This window comes from Athene cunicularia (genome assembly GCF_003259725.1).
Source record: "Athene cunicularia isolate RWA chromosome 3 unlocalized genomic scaffold, athCun1 chr3_part1, whole genome shotgun sequence".
NCBI classification, from domain to species: domain Eukaryota; kingdom Metazoa; phylum Chordata; class Aves; order Strigiformes; family Strigidae; genus Athene; species Athene cunicularia.
This window is the reverse complement of record NW_020799097.1, coordinates 107,804,169-107,820,510: the sequence shown is the minus strand read 5'-3', so window position 1 is coordinate 107,820,510 and position 16,342 is coordinate 107,804,169. Positions and strand designations below refer to the sequence as shown.

At 38.8% G+C, this 16,342-nt stretch overlaps 1 protein-coding gene across 1 annotated transcript in view; it reads right to left on the bottom strand.

Annotated features, from left to right (window-relative positions):
* The window catches only part of MSH2 (mutS homolog 2), a 52,139-nt gene extending 36,902 nt beyond the window's left edge, over positions 1–15,237 (bottom strand). The window contains exons 1-5 of the mRNA XM_026845601.1: positions 15,049–15,237; positions 14,376–14,654; positions 13,899–14,045; positions 12,635–12,784; positions 10,128–10,261 (exon numbers count right to left, since the gene is read on the bottom strand). Of these exons, the coding sequence (XP_026701402.1) occupies positions 10,128–10,261; positions 12,635–12,784; positions 13,899–14,045; positions 14,376–14,654; positions 15,049–15,168 (830 nt within the window). The 5' untranslated portion in view covers positions 15,169–15,237. The remainder of the gene's footprint in view (positions 1–10,127; positions 10,262–12,634; positions 12,785–13,898; positions 14,046–14,375; positions 14,655–15,048) is intronic.
* Positions 15,238–16,342: the final 1,105 nt, after the last annotated feature.

Genomic DNA, 16,342 nt, shown 5'->3' with positions numbered 1-16,342 from the left:
GAGGCAAGGTAAAGAAGAAAACAATTCTTCAGCAGAAAAATAAAGTCTGAGGTCTTATCCTTGCCAGCAAGGTACCACTTGATGCAATTAAGATCTTACTCCTGAAGCAGACTGCTGCAACAGCAATATTTTTAGACCCTGAGGGAAGGGAGTGCCTGGATTCGTTCTGAAGCATATGCAAATAAAGCAGCAGCACACAAGCAAAGCTCTGCTTTGCCTCCTCTAGCCAGAAAGCATGTCAAAGGGAAGAACTGCAGGGCTGAGGCATGCACACAAATTCCCAACAAAAAGTAAGAGAAGCAGATAGGAAACATTTTTTCTTCATTTTTATGGCAAGTCTGGCAGCACTCCTGATGGTACTCATACACCTATCTCTTCACATGACCAAGAGCTGCAAGCTGTGTTTCAGAGCAATAAAGAGAGGGATCTTCAGGTGCGTTTCTACTGGCAGCTGATGACCAGAGCTTGTTAAAGGTCCCACTGTTTCTCTGCAGACAGGACAGAAGGCCACCTATGCCCCACAGCATGAGCCCAAGAGAGGCATCTCCCTCTCACCAGCTCCCGCTGACAGTTTATACTTGGCAGTTGGGACTACTTCACACTCCCAGAGCAGATCAGTCCTGCTCTACAAGACCCGAGTCCTGAAAGTATTAAAATATTTAAATCAGAAAGTACTGTTCCTGTCTATATTCTAAAGAAACTTTCATACACTTGTGCATCCAACCTACACCTACACAATAACTCCAGTAATAAACCCATTCCACAGCCTGGGTTTATTACTTACAGTAACAGTCAGCTATCCAAGTTATAGAAAATAAAAATGAACCTTTACTTATGTTTTTCAAAAGTTATGTTTCTCAAATAAGAGTAAAGTTTATTTTTAATTATTACTGAGAACTGCATTCAGACTAGAGTTTTATGTAACAGCACTATTTAGATTTGATTCTGCACTCCTCCTCATTCTCAGTTAAGAAATAACAAAATTATTACCCTTAACAAATTAAACAGCTCCACAGAAGAGAAGCTGGGATAAAAAGGGAAAATTCCCACCTTAGAGCAACCTGCTACTTTATGGAATGATCAACACTCTTCCCAAATTTCAAACTTGCGTGCTTACAGAAGAAAAAACACATAGAAGATCCATCAGTAAAGCTGAATTTCGAATGTAAGATGTTTTACAGTGCGAATCCTCTCTCACCTCAAAAACCCAGCACAATCTTGCTGGACTAAACAGTGTCTTATCTTCAAGGAACTCTACAGACAGAAGTGATAAGAGGGTATTTCATAGAACAAGATTTTCTAAGTATCTCCCAAACAATCAGAGACATGTTTTCTCTTTCCAATGTTACTAAAGACTTGATTTATTATTTCCATGCATACATTATTTTTTGTAAAATTTCCATAGTCTGTCTTCTGTAGAAGCTAAAAAATATTCAAGTAGCATCTTCGTAGGGAATTTGTCAGAAAGGCAGCAGTTTCTTGAGCAATGGTAGTGAACAGCTCCATTTCACAGATTCAGACACTTTCCCAGTTTGAGGATAGGCAGATATTCCATTTATCCTCCTGGAGCAAGTTGGTAATCCAATTCACAACATAAATTAATTAGTATAAACTCTAAAAAAGTGAAGATACCAACAGAAAGCAAACACTTACAAGTCAGATTATTAAATGTGAAGCGCAGGTTTTTAGTATTGGTCAATGTGCATTTAAGATTATGTTAATCTTCTCATGTTTATGATGATAGCAGGTCATGGACCAGCTACAAAGGAGCAAAAGGATTAATTTCAGATAGCAATTTTCATCTTTTTCATGGGTTACTTTTCATCAAGTGAACAAGCCAAACCAAATTCTGCAGCTATGAGACCCAAAAAAAAAAAAAAGGAGCAGCAGGAGCTGAAGGCCAGAAGGGGGAACTGGGATTGCCCCTTTTGGCAACCGCTTAGTTTTACTGGATTAGATATGACATTACACCTGAGACTATTTTAGCATGCTGAATTCCCCATCAAAAGATGAACCAAGCAGCATGAACACTAGCGCCAATAACAAGGGAACTGGTGACAATCCATGGTCAGGAAAGCATGACTACACCTTTTGATTTAAAAGTGGTTATAGACAGTGTCAGCCAACTATGGAACAACCCAGTGTCACAGGTTTCTGCATGATGCATAAGAGTCAAAAGCAAACAAAACATCTTCACACTGAATTCTGAGCACTGAAGACCAAGGAAATCCTACATACCAAACAGCTGATGTGAACAAGTGTCAAGGAGATGGAAGGCAAAAATATACTAATTTAAATAAAGACAAGAACAACCAGTTTCACCTTCTTTTGAACATTGCCATTCCATCAACATAGTATTTAGGCTTCTGGAAAATAAATGCCCGTATTTTAAGAATTACTAATAACCTCCATTTCTTAGATGATAATAAAGAACAATGAAGACAACAGAGCAAGAACAACTCAAGTATTGTATAGTCATGGGCAAGTTTGTAAACTCCAGAGTGAAACTGCCCCACCCAAAACCATCCAGAGAAACTGAAGATGGAAAGCAGCTAAGGCTGCTTCCCAGCATAATGCCTTACACTGCGGAGGTTTTGTGCCAGTCTTCCTTTTTTTAATTAAATACTGCATTTTGGAATCTGGTGATAATATTACTGCATGGTCTTCAAAGACTAGAGACAGCCAAGTAAAGGTATTTCCATTATTGGGTTTTGCTGTAAGCATTTTATTTCTTACAAGTTTCCATACATTATTAAAATTAAGAGGTTTATTACACTACTCCATCAACACTAATACTCTTTTAAATTGCTAACTTGTGCATTTGCTTAAACTTGTGCAGACTTAAGAGCATACTAAACAGGTTCTATTTCTTTGCTGTAAAAAACAAATATTTCTTAATTTGCATTAATTCTGTACAGGAGAAACTCAAAATTGTACATAAACAAAATAGACTTTTACAACCCTTATATATGACAAATGAAATCAAATTACAAGTTCTCTTGCCAAGAGCTTCTGTTGCAGTTTCCTAACATGTTACCTTTCTAATGTTTCTGGATATAAATTAAACAGAGCAGAAACAGTATATTCACTGTTCTTTCACGGAGATATACCATATTCCTGTATACAATGTTCAAAATAATGACCACTGAGGATACTGTGACAAACCAGAGAGCTTTGTACACACAGAATAAAAGTTTTCATACAGCCACACTCTTTAACTGGAAACTTCATTAACTCAATAATTAAACAGAGATTCTAAGTAAAATTTAACTACCACAGTAATTACCATCCATGTCTCTTTGGCAGGCTGAGAGCAGTATGGCAGCTACAGTTTCACATATCCCTAAATAAACAGCAATTTGATTATTTCTTAAAAATCTGGAAACCAATTTGACTTTTTGACCAAATTTTACTTGAATTTTCATTCCCCTTGAGCCTCAAAATTCAGACGCAAATGAAACTGACTAAAAGCTTATTTATTTTGCACCAAGTGAGGACTTGTCAGGATGAAGTGTGTGAGCTGAAAGTATCAACTAGGAGATACTATGACTACCTGCTCCAGTGCTGCACCACTGAATGCCACCTATAATTTACAGATTTGCAACGTGATTGCTGATCCTTGACCTAGAAGACAAATGATTTGGATAACATGCAGAATACAAACAGCTTTTAGGCACTTCTCCAGATCGAACAGCAACATTGTCTTTCTCACACCTGAAGGTGTCAAGGAATCTTTTCAGCTCCTATTTACATCCTCCTGTTGGCTCCTCAAACAAGAAAACTAAAAATAAGTCTCTTGCAACACAAGAATCTAAGCTTTTTAATAAGGTTTCAAGTGCCTGGGATTTTGATGGAAATACCTTCCTAGAGACATGGCCTGTCTTGATATGTGGTTGACTAGTAGAGTTATTGTTTGTTTCCACACAGCACTCACTGTCAACCTCAGTTTTACAAACCCAAATGAAAATACAGGTCATCTAGTAGTTTTGAAAACAGTAAACACAGGTCAAAGAAGGGGAAAGGGTTAAAGAATAAGCATTGAGAGCTTCAAGCTCCAAACATTTCTCTAGGGAACCTAGAGATGATAACTTTTGGAATGACAAAGGTGACGTTTTTCTAACATTTCTAGAGGCTTATTGGGAAGCTAACACCATTTTCATGTCACTGGAATGACAACTTCTTTCATGCGAAATATTTATTGCATCATGAACTACATGACACTAACAAATCACATTTCTGTCTTCCAACCAGTTCAGATTCAACCTGTATTTCAAAAGCTTCTTTACAGGCATTAGGGGCACTCCCAGCATTTAAAGTGCATTTTAATTAAGCCATTTAGACAAACCTCCAAGTTGGCTCCATTTTCCCCTCCCTTACTGAGGATGTAGGCCACCACCTACCAGTTTAACTGCCTGAAATCAATGTGTTGCTGTGAAGTACTGGCCTGTACTCAGAAAAGTACTATAGGTCCTTCCAGACTGCTAACCACAATGACAGAAGCAACAAAGCCTATCTGCAATGCTTTGTAGAGCCAGCTGCAGATTGGAAAAGAACACAAAAATGGTGAAAAACCTAACACAGAAAAATTTACGTTGGAAGGGAACTCAAGGCCTCTAGTTCCAGACCTTGCTCAAAACAGGGCTTATTTCAGCTGAACGCAGAACAAGAACAGAGATCCCTCCATCTCTCTGAACCCACATTCCAGAGGCTGACCATTCTCATGGCAGATTCTTTTCTTTATATCCAGCTGAATGGTCCTTGGGGGAAGACAGTGTCTGTTTTATTTCATGTTTTCACTGTGCTCTTGTAAGAAGCACTTGGCTTCACCTTCTCCGTGACTCCCACCAACTAGGCAGCTGAAACCAGCCGTTTGCTCTGCCCCTGAAGCCTTATCTTCTCCAGGCAACAAACCCAGCTCCCCCAAGTCTCTCCTCATACACAAGGTGCTGCAGCCCATGATCCTGTTCAGCGCCTTTTCGCTGGACAGGCTCCTGTCTGTCCATCTACATGTACTGCAAAGCCCCACACTGGATACAGTACTCTAGATGCAGCCTCACTGCTACCAAGTAGATCTAAGCAATCATGTTTCTGAACCTGCTCTTATTAGTGGAGCCCAGTATACGATCACCCCATGCTGCTGCAAGGGCACACTGCTGACTCCCATTCAGCTGACCCATCTGCCACCATATGCAAAGATATAAGTATCAGGCTTCACTCCAGCAGGTGCTGGGGTGGCTCAAGTCCTCCAAAAGAGCCAGAGCCTACGATCACGTTTCTTCTTGTTGTCTCAAGGTGGCTTTATCCACTTCCTCATCTTGATGGGGCAGGCTGTGCTGCAGATGCTCACTGTAACGTCCCCTGCCTTGCTGTGCCTTCTCTTAATCCTGACCTGTAAACTCATGGTAGACCTGCTGACCCCTCCCACAGCAGAGCTCTCCACATTCAAGACACACCTTTGCAGGAACACAACCCCTCCATCTTCCCTGCCCAGCCTTCTCAAAGAGCAGGCACTTCAGAACTCCAGTTGCATGATCACATTTCTGCAGTCCAAGGGCGATCACAGGCCTGCAATACACTGACTTCTCGTCTCTCCTGGCCGTTTCTCATCCATGTTGTGTATTCATGTGCACCTGAGATAAGCCCCCAGTCACACTACTTCTGAGCTATCCCATATGCATTACCCCACACTGTCCCTCCATTTGTCTGCTAGAGGAAGCATATGTTAGTTAACTTACTGCTAAATAAAGCACTGTGAAAAGCATTCAAGCCTGCCTACACTAGCTAGCAACAAGTTGGGGTTTTTTAATTTTTAAACAAGCTGCTACTTTAATTGTCATTCAAGACTGATTCATGAGAATGTTCTCCAAACTTGGAAATTTTACCCTGCTAGCCATTTGTTCACCTCAAGCTTCCTGAATCTATTACATTCTGACTATGCTAGAGACAGGACTGGTTTCTACAATGTGGCCTCCACGCAGCATGATATATAGGAACAGAGGAGAAAACTTCAAAACAGGCTTGAAACAGAACAAGTGTTGGAGTACAGCCTTTAACTCCTCTGAGACCCCTACATCTCTTCTATTATGGGACAGACATATAAGAGGTTCAGCTACAATATGTATAGAAGACTTTAAAAGGTGAGCTGGAATCTTGTATTTGTGCTGTGTCTAAGAGTTCCCCCCCAAAACTAGAAAAAAATTAAATATATTCAGCATGAGCACTCTTCTCAGGGCATAACAGAAAAAGCACTGGTTTACCCTGTGCCACATTTCTCCAACTTCCCAGTGTCTCAAGAACAAATATTACATATTGAAGTTGCTTACTGTATTAGTCAATTGTGTTACACAATTAATATACGTATTTGCACTTCCTGTCTCTGCAGCTACATTTTAATTTTAGAAATATGCTGACTATAAGGCAAGGAGCAAGAACCTCATGTACTTGCCTTCTGAACACACCACATGGGAAAAGTAGGGCTGCATCTTGTATACTTATGACTGGTAATTATTTTTTAATCATGGAAAACCAGCCAGACATGCAGAATCCCAAGTCTTTCAAGACAGGCAAGTATCAGGAAACCCTGTTTTCTCAGTCCTCATTAGGAGCTGTTCCAGTAGATAAACATTATTTTACCTGAAGCATGTGCACTATGTACATTCACGTTGTTTCTATCAATGGTTAATATGCACTAGTGATGTAACACTGTGTTCTATTTATCCATAAATGTTAACAACACATTGCGGTTTACAAACTACTGAAAGAAATTGATTCACTTAGCTCAAAAAGATGACTGGCACCACCTACAGGTCTTAGCAGAGGGTTACAAGAGTAACTTTTTAAAATAAACTTTCAGGCATCCAATTCTACACTACTGGAAGTCAAGATACCTCCTGGATAAACAAAACAACAGGCTTACTTCAAAACACCTAACATCAGTTCAACTTGGGTAGTTCAGCTTAGTTTGATAAGAGTTTTGCACTGGTTAGTGTCAAATGGGGTCCTTTAATGTGGTACACTTCAAGCTAAGGAATAATCACTAACTTCCAATGACAGCAGAGGAAACATAAAAGAATAGCAGTCCAGGTATTTCCTTGTCAAACCACCTATATGTTCTAAATTACAGTTCATAATTCTTAAAACAGCTACAATATACTGTAAAGCATATAGAAAACAACTTGGCGACTGTATATCTTTCAAAACATATTTGAACCTGTCAATACATCTCATCAGTCCTGCTAACAGCTTCTCTTATTATGCTTGTTCCTTCAGATTAAAAAAAGAACAGCCCTACACACTTTGAAAAGCATTAAGATTGGGAGGATGGCACATCAACAGCTTATGAGTAAAATACATTGCTTTTATCCCAAAGAATTATATTTATCATAGTACTGGAAAGCAAGATGCATTCAGACAGGCTCAGCTATGCTGCAGAATAAACTGAAACAGTATGACTATAGTATTTCAGTGTCTATAAGTTCAGATCAAAACAAACTACTTTTAACAAATTGCAGCCCCCTTGTTTCTGTGGCTGAGCAAGTGTGGTGGTGCAATTCTTACCCCTCCCAGCCTCTCCTTGTTGGGCTGCTTGGTGCTAGGTGTGCTTCTACTCACCTCCCCCAAGCTATACACCAATCAATCTGTGAAGATAAGGACTGCTAATGTTAAGAGGGCAAGCCTGGCTCCTGCCCCTCCAGATTGCTCCAAAATGGTTATAACAGCCCATAATCTCCTAGGGGCCTGGCACACCCGTGCCTGGGATGCGGTCAAATGGGAATAATAAGACTTGCACATTCAAGTTCTTATGCAACTGCTGGAAGGCACCAGAATACTTTATTGTTCGAGCTGTGTGTGTGAGCAAAAGATATCTGACAGAAGTAAATTATCTTGGACCCTATAAATTGTGACCACAGGGAGACCCTTTGAGCTCTCCTGGATCTCAGTGGGCCTGTGACCAGCATCTCCCCTGACCTGGGACACCTCTCAGGTACCAAAACCCTTAAGGTGTTGTCTGCTGCCAGAGCTGACGGAAGGCCAGGGTGAAGTCCACCTGCTCAAGTCTTAACTATTGCCTGTTGAGGAATGCCAAGGCATTGTATTTGCTCTAAACTCACGAAGAGGGACATTTTCTTTGAGCTAGCTTCTCTTTCACAGGTTCTTTCTCTGTTTATTGGTGTGTGGGTACGTGCTTCATTCTACTGGATCCAAATACTTTTGCTTCTGTGTGTGTTTGTACATTTTGTGTATGTGCACATATATATGTATAAATTAAGGTACTGTTAAGAAAGTTAGCGTGAATCTTGTCATTTTAGAATCTGTAAGTCACTTTTCTTTCTTCCAACATTTCTGAATTACTTTGTAATGACAATTGCTGAGAGTTATTAATAAATCTAGATTTCCTACTAAATCATTGCCGTATCAATACTTTCATCCACAACAGCAAGATATAGGTTATCAATGGACCTCTTCTTTCAGCTTTGCAACACTTGGATACACCAACCTTTACCAGCTTCACTAATGACTTAACTACATTTAATTACTCCCCTCCTTTAAATACAGTCAACATTAGCCACACAGAATTGCAACACAAAATGTGGAGATGATCATAACTCTATAAAACAACTCAAGTTAAATTTTCTGCCTGTAATTTAACCCTGGTTTTATAAAAAAAAATACTATCTCTCTTCCGAACTTGAAGGACTTCTGATGCACAGTAACGAGCAAGCAAGTCTAACACAAAAGAAGTTTCCAATGTTTACTTTGCCTTAAGAAAACTACAAATGGGAGCAATAGCTTTCAAAATCTTAAAGCCAACATAACCATAAAATTAAAAGTTGTCTTAGATCTTAAGATCCAAAACTGACAGAAGTAGAATATCCTGAGTACATAATCAAGAACTAATGATCAAAACTCTTGTAATAAACACAAGAGTAGGATACAGCATTCAATAAACCCAGGGAAAAATATTTCAGTGTCACACTAATAACATTCCTAAGTGGACTATGATCAAGTTACTAGGCACCATTCTGCAAATGGTTAGAAAAATTAGAAAATTTTGTTGAAGAAAAGCAGAATAACTCCAGAACAGTCTCCAGATATCTAGAGAGAAAACTATTCTTTGCATATCTTCTTTAAATATCAGCATGTCCAAGCCAAAATTTCTTTTTTGGTAGTAGTAATCTGTGCTAAAGCCCAACAGCATATACAGACATATCTGTAATGCCATATCTGAAATATGTGCCTGAGAGACGGTAAGGTTAAACTCAGTTTTCTAGCCTCTTCTGCCTTGTCAGGATACACATTAACATACATTTTGCAATGCATTCAACTGATCACTTGAAATACATGAAGTTTAGTTTTATATTATAAGAATAAAGCTATATTTAGTATAAGTTCAAAGGAAGTGTAACTTATGTTTGCATGGTGAACATAATCAAGAGAAATACACACAATAGGAATATGTCCTTTGCGGTTTTCCCTTCTGAAGGACTGAGAATTATCTGTACATTCTCAGCAGTGACTTGCCAGATTCTCTAAGGCTTAATATCGACTGATACTGCTATCTCCTGGTAGGGCAGATGTATGGTGACAGGCAGCAGTATGAAACAGCAAGGAAACAAATGATCACTCATATTTTGGCCACAATATCTAGGCAAGACATGGTAAGAGTGACCCACTGCAAACAAAGGTAGGGTTTTTTTCTGGAAACAGGAAGAAGTCACTACTGCTTACATGTCTGGGTATTCTGTTGAAGATTATTTTTTTTTAACTGGTAAACTGGAAGTGACATCAAAACATTATTATACAAACTGAGCATTTGCAGTATGGATAATAGTTAGGAAACAGCCACTACACTACCTGTAGCATGAATCATCTGACGATCTAAACATATCATACCTCCTCTTTAAAATGTCATGATTGTAAAAAGTATTTAATCTAACTGTAACCTGATAATTTGCATCTCAGGAAAAAAATATTTTCTGCTCTGTTTAACTACAATGTATTTCAGAAAACACATAAAAACCTCCAACCACCATAATTAATTGGTTGTAGTATTTTGTGCTTAAAAAGAGCCTTCTGTAAAATAGTTACTAACTTGTATAAGCCTATCAAACACATAATACTGTTACCTTTCTTCAATTCTATTCTTGTCCATAAGTGGTTGTTTGATCCACTGATTAACAAGTCTTTGTCCTTGAGGGGTTCTGCATTTATTTAGTAAACCAGATAGAGACTGTGCAGTATTAGCATTTTCCACAGAACTCTAAGGGGGGAAAAAAAAAAAAAAAAAGTTAGTGAAGTTTATTGACACCCACTGAACGGCACTCAACTCTGCTATCTAGGAACAGATCAGTATTTCTTCTGTATTTCAACTTGGCACCCATCAAAAAAGACAAATGAAACAGCCCAGCGTTAAAGCGCTTACAGTCTGATCCCTGAAACATGGCAGCAAGCAACATGTTTGTCTATTTTTAAACTAATCCCGACTGAACAGGAAGTCAGAAATGTACCTAGTCACTGGGCAGTTTGTCCTTTGAATAGAAGTGGAAACATACCTAGACATTGTCTAGTTTGCCCTTTGTAAAGTAAAAAAATAGGGATCCTGCCCATGGAAAAAAAAAAAAAAAAAAGCAGCAAGAACCTTGGGCTCAAGGGTTTTTGGGTTGGGTTGATCTTTGAGGGGTGCCTGGGACACAACAGCATGAGACAGTGGGAAAGAGCACAGTTATACAACTTCTCCCAAGCTTCCTCAGATCATCTTTGGAACACTATAAACATCTCTAAACTTATTCTGTTCATATTATAGTTTACTGTCTATAATTTAGGTTTAATATTAACTAGACTCAAGACAGCCTTTTGGGCATTTTTCTTGGAGTTGTGGGGGTTTTTATGCACAAACAGCTAGGAAGCAAATACTCTGTTTAACACTGAAAAACAGCAAACAAGCTTGTTTCAACTTATAACTTTGAAATGAAAATCTCAACCCTCTCGAACCAAGAACACCTGCAATTAAAACAGCAGGCAAACATTCAACCAGGAGTGGGGTCTGGATGCCTGTACATGACTGGGATGTAGAACTAGCATCACCACAAACAGAAACGAATGCAATGAGAGGGCACACTAACATATTTAACCCCTGAAAAATCTAGTGTCTAAAGTAGATGTGTCTATTCAAAGTGTTCTGGACAGTATAGCATATGAAAAACTTCCGAATCCAAGGAAGTGTCACAGAGTACATGTATTATATACAAATAACCTGTTTCAGCACATCCTAACTGGAAAGCTACAATTTCATATAATCAGCTGCTGCATGACAAGAACTTTAACTACATAACTCACAGAGCAATTCCAATTACAAAATATTTTGCCTTTGCTTTAGTGCCTGCCCAAAAACCTCCCTCCAGACAGCCTGCCACACAGGCAACAACACAGCTCCCTGCTATTGCTATATGGCAAACCCCTTGTTCCAAAGCTTACAACAGCCCTTAAGAGCAGACATGGCAGTCTATTTCCTATCACAGAACACTTTAACACCTGCAAGGACTTACACAGGGATGTAGGTAAGACAGTGTTGAACTACCTAGAACACCTCCATAAAGCTTAAGAAGATATAATTTTTACTTCATTCCCTAGACAATGGCACAGAATCAGGAAGTAAAGGAAAAAAACCCACCAGAACATCTCTCTCCAGGGTTAACCAGCTCAGAAGCTGAATATATGCTCTCTTTTCCTCCAGAAATCTCTCCAAGGTAAACAGGGGACCACATTTGTGATTTCTTCCTATAAATCTGAAACTTAAGTGGATTAACTCCAAGCAAAGATGACTAAGCAGGGGTTACTACCACAAAAACAAAAGAGAAAAGCTGATACAACACACCACTTTGAGTCCAAGTTTTCCTACAACTATAAAAATGGGCAAAGCAGAAAAACAGACATGGTGGGATGTATGGAGGAAACTGGTAACCGTCTTGTAGAAAATAGGTGTAAAAAGTAAGATTAACATTGGCCAGGTAGCATGCCACAGTGCTTTCAGAATATTAAGTACTGTCCTGTTTGTCACCCTGCCTGCTACAGCCAGCCCTCCCTTTTCACCACCAACAGCAGTGCTCCTGCCATATGCTTCCTGTTCCCCTAATATTACCTAATTCAGGCTTCTATTCTCTTTCCCCAAAACAGCACTACTGTATAAAGCAACTGTGCTTTGGAGTTCCCTATAATACCATAAAACTACAAAACTCTCCTCCCCTCTCACACTCCAGCTCTGCTCCTGCCACTGGAAATGTGAACTTCTCCGACGAAAACCAAGGAAAGACAACGCATTCCCCGCACTGCTTAGCCAGACTCCTCAACAATCATGACACTCGTTTGTGTCTGTATCCTACCTCCTTGATGATCTTCTCTTCTACATTCAAAGTAAGAAAAAAAAAAAAAAAAAAAAAAAAAAAAAAGCAAAGAAGGTGGTAACTGGCTAACAGTGTTTAAAACACACACTGTACAGGAGTAGCTGAAAACAAAGCCAAAACGTAGAAGTTGCCATTAATCAGGATCTGGGGAGCTGTGACTGAGCAGTCAGGCTACTTATCAAGCAGCTGAATAAGTTTATTGCAAAACACCAATTCAAGTGTGCATTTCTTACCTGAAAAAGGTTGAGGGCTTCTACGGCTGCATTATCTAGAACCATATATTGACTAAGATCAAAAGTAGTCAGCTCAAATTGTCCAAAATTAGACTCATCTGACAACAACTCTAAAAACTTGATAATAGCCGACAAAGACGAAACAGCAACCTGAAGTTTAAAAAAAAGACAAAAAAAACCCCCACCACATTGTAGTTAGAAACACTCCTGAATCAGGAAGTATCTGATAAAAGCCCCTAGAAAAATCACAATCAGGGAAGACTTTGAGCCATGTTAATTCCAGCAGGGTTGAGAAACTCATACTTTTTTCACAAGACCTCATTTTCATAGGGACATTCTATGGCACTGCAGCGTCTTTCTAGGTAGGTACAAGAACAACGAACTAAACATTTGCATAATCTGATAAACAAAATGTGAAGTGCATGCCCCGCCAGCTTTCCAAAGTTGTTATCAGGATGTTTCTGGCTCAGGAACACAAACAAGTTATTGCAAGATAAATGAGATACCATGGATCATCTCAGGGCATGGTTTCAGGGTTAGTTTTCTACCAGAACAAGGATGTGATCTGACTCACTGTATGGCATTACAAACTCTAGTACCAGCACAAAAGAGAGGCAGCAGCCTGACTGACTTGTTAAGCTGAAACACACTTCAAACAATCTTGACTTGTTACGAAATCATGTATTAAAGGAGAATAACTCTGTATCTTACACCTGCAGTTAGCATCAGCAGCGAAGGGCATTTTAAAACATGTTCGTCTCAAGCAAATTACCTCATTTGCAGCTAAGAACAAACATGTTCAGTTCACATGCAGGCACTAAATCATATGATTGAGCCATAAGATGATATAAAACACAAAAATATTATCATAAACATTGCTTTGTTTTCAAATATCAATCTTCCTGTCATGCAAAATAATCAAAGTACTGTATTTCAGTCCTTAGGCTAGAAGGATTATGAATAGGAAGGACCTATTGTGCACAGTCTATGTGCTTACCAGAGTTTGTTACTCTAAGGGAAGGGTTTTTTCACTTTTTTCCAGGACCCCTGGAATCCAACTGCAACACAGACTCAGGCTGAGCAGAACTGCTAAACACTTCAGCAAGAATGTAGCTTAATGCCATGGGTTGCACAATGTACTTTCCCAAAAGTATGGGAATCCAGCATAAAACAGGATCAGTGAGGATAGATGAGATCAGCTCACAACAGCTGCACACACCACTGCCTCTAAAAAACAGTATATTAAACATCGCTCTGTGCTCACCTGCTTTTCCATCTCTGGCAAGGCTGCGCTATTCATTTGTTCTTCTTTCTTTGATTTTAACAAGCGATTGAGATCCTGAACAATATCTTTTGTTGTGAAATCTGCCTTTTTCCTGTCTGTAATCAGAATTCCTCCCCTCTGAATGACCTGTTGTCCATAAACACACACAGTTATCAATTACTTTCAGTATCCAGAGGACAAATGTTCATCACACAGAGGCAAACCCTGAAGAGATACTTGTTTATTGTTAGGTTGCAGAGAGAATGACAGACAACATTTTACCCCTGCAACAACTTTTGTGGATTAAAATGTAAATGAGTCAACAGACAAATAATATATTTTGGATGCATAAATCAAAACTTCGAATTAACATACTGTGCCTTCATTTTTCCATAAATCATGGAACCTAGCTAATAAGGCAGAATACAGCTTTTTAGATAAAAGCCTTGTCTAACTAAGCCACAATGATTCTCTTACTTGTCGTAGTTTTCCCATCTCTCCTGCAGTCTCTCCTCCTGGTAGCACACACTCCTTCGGTCCTAGTTGAACCAGTAGAGCTTCAAGGTTTGAGAACTGATCATTATCTGGGAACTCACAGACACTCAATTTTCTCAGTGTAGTGTCGACATACCCCACTCCTACTAGTCTCTGTCCATCAGTAGTAGACAGCTTAACCCCCACAACCCCAATGGCTGCTGACATATCATTGTTGGCAAAGAGAACTTCCTCAAACTGGGCAAGATTTCCCGGAGAACCCTATTTAGAAAAAAAAAAAATACTTTTAAGGAGTGCATATATACACATGTACTTTTTATTACTGATAAAGCTAAGTACCAAACAATCCATTAATATAAAACATACAACTGTTCTGGGTTTTTTAACCATCAAATTTTTACACATCATCTACACAAAGTGAACTACTTCAGGTTTTCTTTAGTTCCCAACCTACACAAAAGATACAGAAGCAGCTATTTCAGCCTCAGAGCAGTAGAAAATACAGGGATATGTAACAGACTGCACAATATACCATGATACCACCAAAGTTAGTCCCTGCAAATCCCAAAACATCAAGCTGAGGGGCTCAGGAAAGAGTTACAGGTTTGGTTTTTTTTCTTTCTTCTCAGTTTTAAAGAAAATTTGAAAACTGTACCTTGTATGCTAAATACCAGTCATTTTCTTTGGTAGATTTACTCCCTGCTTTGTTCTTGTAAACTTCAACTCTGTAATGACGAACCAGAAGAAGATCTCTCACAAAAGATTCAAAGTTCATCTTACTAAACACAACACTCTCAAGCTTTTGAGTTCCTACAAAAAAGGAAAAGAGAAAATTACAAGATACCTGAATTTCTTCATAAGGTTTATTTTCCAAATCAAAATCCCCCAAAACAGCCTTCAGGAAGGACATTATTCTAATATCAAAGACACAAACATGTAAAAATCCATGAAACAACACAAACCCACAACATTCAACTGATTAAGAATGTAAAGCATACTCCATATCCAAATAAAAACAATGTTCATTTCCAAATTTCACTAAATCTATATGTACATATACACAAAGAGATCTGTTACTCTCACCATTCCCCTCTCCTTACAATAGTCTTAATTTGGTTTTCTAATTAATGCTTCACACATTTTAATCTAATAGGTGGTGGAAGCCTGGAACAGCTTTTCCTTCTGGATAACATCTTTTCCTTCCTGGATAAGCCAATTCTGTTGACAGAACAGGCTGTCACCCTTTTCACACTCAGAAGATCGTAAGACACACACACATGCCAAGACATTTCACTTTTATCACAATGTATTATGTAAAAAACACATATTCTCAAAAAAAAATTTAGAAGTTTACATTAAAACCTAACTTTAAAAGTGCCTGACAAACTTCTTGCTTCTGTTCCTATAACAGTGCAGGCAAATGATACAGTTGAACAAACTTAATTCCATACAGCTGCCAAGAAGAGCAGTAACACTTCTACTTCTCCCATTCCTGTGCCACCCTCTGGAACCAGCTTACCCACAGAATAAGAAAACTCCACTACTAAACAAATCGGGGTTTCAGGTGGGTATATTAAGTCATCTGCCAGATCAGCAAGTGGAATTAACTCAGACTGGTGTCAGATATATAAAGTAAGCACAAGCAATAGATAGGGATGTCTTTTCAGTAGTATGCCTTTGTCACATTTCAGGCTCTTCCTCCAATTACATTAAAGATGTTATACAGTGAATTTCCACACTCATAAGAATTTATGGGTTTACTTTAAATACCATTTTCTCATTTTCTTGCCTCTTCTTTCCTCAAATCCCTGTTAAGACTTTTTTTGGAAGCAGGTAAAAAAAACTAATTCCACATAACTGGGTTCTCTTTCCTAGTGCAGAACTGTTCAGCAAAACACAATTTTTCTTTTTTTCAGCTGAGACAACACATAATACACTGGGGGGCGGGG